At 52.8% G+C, this 6,338-nt stretch overlaps 1 protein-coding gene across 1 annotated transcript in view; it reads left to right on the forward strand.

Moving 5' to 3' along the window:
• TCERG1L (transcription elongation regulator 1 like) overlaps nucleotides 1-6,338 on the forward strand; it is a 169,623-nt gene that overhangs the window by 83,922 nt on the left and 79,363 nt on the right. The window contains exon 4 of the mRNA XM_023515631.1: nucleotides 4,549-4,640. Within this exon, the coding sequence (XP_023371399.1) occupies nucleotides 4,549-4,640 (92 nt within the window). The remainder of the gene's footprint in view (nucleotides 1-4,548; nucleotides 4,641-6,338) is intronic.

Genomic DNA, 6,338 nt, shown 5'->3' on the forward strand with positions numbered 1-6,338 from the left:
AAAAAAAAAAAAAAAAAAAAAAGAATTAGACTGAGTTTCAAATCGTCCTTTGAAGTAGGAGAGGTTGATACACTCCTAATATCTTTTTGACAAGTTAGACAGTTCTGTCTATAGTAGTTAACGCTTTTTTGAAAATTATTAAACATCTCAGTGCTCTATTCTGTGTGAGTGGCGTTTGCTGGTGCTGAGGCTCAGCTGGGTGGGCACAGTCCTGCCGCCTGGTCTGTGGCCTGGTACCAGGTGACGCCAGATGCCCGTGAGTCCTCACGTTTTGGAGACTCTAAGAAAACCTGTGGCTCCGATCTGGAAGAATGAGCAGGCAGGAAAATGCTGGAGAGCTGCGGACACTGACCTTGCCTCAGGGCACAGGCAAGACCACCCCACCCAGTGGTTTAGGGAACAGAGGGAATTAATTGCTGAGCTCCGAGAGTTTCCAAGGCTCTGTCTTGCCCAAGAGATGGGCATGGTTTTTAATCCTCATTTTTTCTGGGAGGTGGGCTGTTGCCACTATGCTCCTTCAAAGGGGCTCTTGTTGGAAAATCCCCCCCACTGGTGCCCTTGCCGGTTCCCACAGCTCATCCAGGAAAAACTAACCACTCACACCACTTTCTTTCACCATCCCCGCAAATGCTGGGGTCCCCACGACTCCTCAGGAGCAGCAAATACACATTTGACAGCTGACCGCCAGCAGTTCTCTGCCCTAACCCCCCTACCCTCCTTCCAGACACCCTGCGACCTCCCCTTCCCTTTGTCTCAGCACTGCCAGGAGGAAAATCGTGGCCAGGGTCACAGGGGAGCATTTGGCGTCACAGAGTCAGGCTGATCAGTAGATGGAACAGTGCAGGGAGGTATTACCGGCAGGCCGCTCTCCGAGGGTGGACATATACTGTGCTCTCCCCAAAGCACTTTATGTCCATGGTCATACAACTTGTTGATTTTCCTCCATAAACTAGTTCCTGTTGCCACTCAAGGGAGCACTTTACAGCAACATCATCAGAGTTTGTGGAGAGCCCCAAAGCAAAGATCACTTAAGCATGTCAGAGTGGACCCCAGAAGTGGCCCACGGAGAGCCATGCAGTGCACTCCCCGCACACAGGGCCGGCCACAGGCCTGTCACACGGGCCCACGTGTTGCTCTGCACCTGCAAGGTGGCTGCAAGGTGCACTGGTGAGAAGTGCCGGCTGGCCCGACAGTGGCTCAGGGCAGGGACGCGTGTGCCACTGGGATTGCAGGGAGGCAGGTCTGTGACAGGCTATAAAATGACCATCACAAATACCTTCTCTGAGAAGCACTCAGGAAGAGCAATGGAAATCGTTATCTCAAAGGCCAGAATTTATGATCTGATTTTTACAAAGATCAACTGCTTCCAAGATAGAGATTCCTCACTACACTTTCTCCGAGTGCCAGGAAGAAGGCCTGAGGGCTTCCCGCTGTGTCCCTCGGCATGGTGTCTCACGATGACACGTTCATCTGCGTGTTCATCTGAGTGCTCTTAGGAGATGCTGGCATGCTCCTGTTAGTGTGATGGCCTTGTGTGGTGTGGTTGACCGTGAAGACACAGGCCCACCCTGCCTCCCATACAGCCGCCCAGATGCACTTCACGGTACCTCCTCTCACTGCACTTTGGATGAAGTTTAAACCAAATGGCTTCCAGCTCCTTCTTAGGTAGTAAAAAGCCACCGTCACATCTGGTCACAGCATGAGTCTGAGTGTAGGGTGACCATGCACCCAACTTCAGTTGACTTTTATCTTTCTCCTCCCTTGCCTTGGGCCTGCTTTGGGTGTAGGGGGGTGATGCAGGCAGGCCAGGTCAGCTTGCCAGTCCTCCCCCACTCCTGCCATTACCTTCCTCCCTCCCCCCAGCCAACAAGGGAGGACCACTGACTTTGGAGTCAAAAAGGGCAATAACTTGAGGGTCATATTTTGTAGTATTTTGGGTGTTGCTGGCTCAGCCTCATCCTTGCCCCTGGGGCCAGGCCAGCTGCAGTTAGACCCAGCAATGGTGGGTGCTCCCCCATCCTCCCTCCTTTCTCCCCATCTCTCCTGCCCGTGCCCTGTTTTCTCCCTTCTCCCCCTCCCCTGTCCCCTTCCTGATTTCTCCCCTCTTCCTTCCTTCTTGCCTCCCCTCCTATCTTTCCTCCCTCTTCTGTCTCCTCTCCCTCCCCCATAAGCACTCCTGGTGTCTGCAGGACAAAGCAGAGGGACGGGGCCAGTCCTGCCTAGTCAGTTCTTGACGTCAGACAAGGTCTCCCTGGGCTTGGCAGTTCCCTACCTGTTAGCCCCTCTCTGGGCATAAATGCAATGACTTCCTAATCCCAGTTAGGTGGAGGAAGAGGCAGAGAAGGGGCCTGGGAATGCCTGACGCCTGCCAAGGAATGGGCTCTGGGGAGTGATTACCTGAACATCTTAATGCAATACAGGGCCTGTCACCCTGAATGACAGTAAAAGATTTCCTTTGCCCTTGAATTTATTTCTTGACTCAGGCATGGTTATTCAGGTCAACCAAAGGATCATTCCTTCCCCAAGGGCAATCTTGCAATTGGACCTGTATGTGGTCTTTCCAGGCCGAGGTGTCTCTTGGTGGTGGCCACAGCTGCCCAGAGCCCTGTGGTCAGCACTGTGAAGGACAAGCTCCCGCAGAGGCCCAGCCCTGACACACCTGCTGTAGACAGGGTATCGACAGGGAGCCTGGCCGGGACGGGGCTCGTGCTCAGCTTGGCTGCCAGTAGCTCCAGCCAAGGGCGGCTGTGCCTCAGATAGCAGGGCCATCTGGTCCCTGCGAAAGCCTGTGGGCCAAGACTCTTCAGAGTGACAGTGCTGGACATGGACTCTCTGTCGTCATGACAGCTCTGGCCATTTTGTCCACTTACCAGATAGAGGGGGAGTCAGGGATGAGACTCGGTACCTCTGTCTCCTCCAGATCCCATGCCTCTGGGGGCAGGGTCAGGTGGTCCAGGCCTAGGCTGCCCCAAGGGCTACCCCATGTCTAAAGTGCAGCTGCTGGCCAAGCTCTGCTTGAGTGAGGGCTTCCTATCAAGGGCTGAGAGGGGCACAGCAGACCACTGGCTCCCCAGCCACAACCAGGCAGGCGCAGATGACCATAGGGGGCATCACCAGGGCCCAAGCCATGGCCTTTCCCACAAGCCTCCTTCCCGGGGCAGGTGTAGTGGGAACCCAAGTTGGCAGTGGGTTAAAGAAGGCAACTGTGTCCCCATGGAGGAAGCCATGGACACCCTTGCTGTGTGCCTGTGTGTGTGAGGTGAGCACACGTGTGCAGGGATTCTCACCGGTGCCCCTTCCTCCCTCTGCAGGAGGGAACATACCTGAGACCCTTCTACTTGCTCAGCAGTGGGGACCCCTCAGTGGGGGTCCTGCCCTGCAAACACAGGAGGCCCCTCCAGGGCTCCTCCCTTGGAACTCACCTGTTTGTAGGTTGGTGCACAACCAGATGGTTTAGGTGTTCTCTTCATTCTTAGTATTAAATGTGGTCAATCTCTCTGCATTATCTTTTGCTAAAACTACTTACAAAATTTTGAAGATTATTTAAAAATTTGGGGAAAAGATGAAAACGTAATCTTTGTTCTCATTTTCAGAATTCCATGTTTGCCCTTTTCTGCACCACCCACCCCCACCACCACTACAACTACTTTCAAACTGTAGTGTGGTTTGGACAGAAGCCTGTGCCCACTTTGGTGACCAGGTGTGCACTTTGGCACCTGGAGGCCTGGCCAGTTTGGACCGCCTCATCCCCTTGACAGGGCCCATCATGGCCACCAGCTGCTAAAGCCTCAGCAAGGCTGCTTCTGCTGTCCCACATTGGTCCCTTGTCCTTGCCCAGGAGGGCCTGTGCCCTATGACCTGTGTCCATCACCCACATGACCTGGTCCACAGGCATGGACAGTGCCGTTTTAGCTGGTGTCCAGCATGGCATAGATGGAGTCTAGGGAGCAATTTGGTGTCACTGGAGGAAGGTCCCCTCTTCCCAGAGCCCTGGGGACTTGGGAATGTGAGAGACACCCACAAAGGGCCCACACTTCTTGGCACAGTACCTCCTCCCTGGGCCCAGCAGGGCTGTGAGCAGTGGTCAGTGTCCAGGCCAATTTCTGGGAGAGGTCTCGTGGCCTCACCCTAAGGGCATTGCAGGTGGACAACAGTTGAGCCCAGGGCCTCTCCTCTGGGTGTGCCTCCTCAGCGACTTTCTCCGAGGCTGTGTGAGTCCGGGTGGCCCTGGCATCTTTGCACAGAGGTCACAGGCACCCGGGCACAGCAAGAGGCTCAGCCTGGAAGTCCTGGCTGGGCGAGGGCTGTGTCAGGTGGGGGCCCAGGCTTCTGAGTCCCTGCACACCCACCCACAGGTGTCCTCACTTTGGGAAGAGAGCTCTGTCACCAGAGCCCCATGTGAAGGAGTTGGCAATGCCGCTTCCTGTTGAATGCACGCTGTTCGCCAACCAGTGTGAATTTTCAAGGCCACTCTTTGTCTTTGGTTGCTTGGTTTTTCCAAACTGCTGTGACAATGGAATGTTAACAACAGTCGCTTTGGTTCAACAGATAAAAGTAAAGAGCTCTGCAGAGCGCCCTGCCCTCCCACCCTGCTGCTGCGCACAGAGAGGAAGAGCCGGGCTGGAGCCAAGGAGGATGAGGTCAGTTCCGGACCTGTGTGTGTCTTAAAGATGCAAACCCCTCAAGCCAGTTTACTGCACGGCCTGTGTGCGTGACAGCTGGTGCCGTGTGGAGCCCCATGGGCCAGGTAGGGCTCAGACATGGGAGCAGCCTGGGAGGTTCTGCCCAGATCTGAGACCCCGAGTTCACTGGGGGCCACTCCCCTGGGCGTGAATTTGGCTTCTCACGTACATTTGTCCGTTTTCAGAAGGAAGAGAGGACACACAGTGGCCAGGCTTCCTGCAGACAGCCACAGTTTAGGCTGGGGTAAAGAGAACCCACCACACATTCGCTTTTTTTGAAAACCTTCTCCTTTTAGGCCTTTCTCTGTGCCTATTTTCCAAATGACATTTTAAAGGCTGGTCAGGATGTTGCGTTTGATGCATTTAACGTTCTAACAGCACCATCCTCCCTCTGCATAACCCAGGGGATTCCCTTTTATGCTACCTTTGAAAATCACGAATCACACTTAATTTGCTCCCGTCTCTCAAATACAGCAGTGCTGCAGTCAAACAACTCTGTGTCAGTCACCTGGGCCAGGGGCTTCCCCCAGGCCCCTGGGGTTTTCCACGGCCCCTCACTTCTGTTCCTGTTCCTTTGAGTGGCTCCACGGCGTGGTCACATAAGGTTCTCTTCTGCTTCCGGACCACCAGTGCCCAGGATCACCAGGGAAAGTTTATCACAAATGCTAGTGCAAGTTAAACTTGGGCCCCCGACGATGATTTTTCTTATAGGAGATTAACACCCAAGCCAGAATTCCGTATTAATTACACAGATAGCCTTTCTAGTGCCTTAAATAAATACTTTCTTTATCACTGGGTTCTGTGAGTCTAATTCACTTTTATTACTTTAGTGTGGAACATGAGTTTTATACCGTGATTAGCCAGTTTTATCACCAACAGGAAATCATAACCAGCGTGAGCCTCATGAAGGCGACCTTGGTAATTAGCGGCAGAGAATCCCGGCTTCGCCAAGTTTAAATGCCAGTCCCTATCACAAATTACACCCTACTATATTTGCTTGAATAATTAGCTGAAGTAATCCACTACGCAGAGACTTCTCGTTGAGTTTCTATTGTTCAATTAACTTCATAATGGAAACCCCCTCTAATTTCTCTAATTGGACTAGTAATAGAAACTCTGCTCTTAATATATATATTTCGAGATAAGTGTTCCTGGGTGCTCCTTGTCATGTAATTCTTTATCCTGACTTCATTTTCTCATGGGAAACGAAGATATTTGCTACTACCAGAAACCCTAAACTTTTTTTTTCTTATAAACTTAAGGATAACAGCATAAATTACAGATTATTCATTAAATGGGATTATCTGTCAGAATGGTTGGAGTGCAGGGCAAGACTCCAGGGAAATACCAGGATGAGCACATGTGAAGGAGACGGCGTATTGTCCTGGCTGTCACCTCTGTGTGTGAGGTGCCCTCCCCAGGTCCACGTCCTGGCTGTCACCTCTGTGTCTTCCCATGTCCTGGCTGTCACCTCTGTGTCTTCCCATGTCCTGACTGTCACCTCTGTGTCTTCCCATGTCCTGGCTGTCACCTCTGTGTGTGAGGTGCCCTCCCCAGATCCACGTCCTGGCCGTCACCTCTGTGTGTGAGGTGCCCTCCCCAGATCCATGTCCTGGCCATCACCTCTGTGTCTTCCCACATCCTGACTGTCACCTC

The sequence above is a fragment of the Otolemur garnettii genome, unplaced genomic scaffold (assembly GCF_000181295.1).
Source record: "Otolemur garnettii isolate 467f Iridium unplaced genomic scaffold, OtoGar3 scaffold00075, whole genome shotgun sequence".
NCBI lineage: Eukaryota > Metazoa > Chordata > Mammalia > Primates > Galagidae > Otolemur > Otolemur garnettii.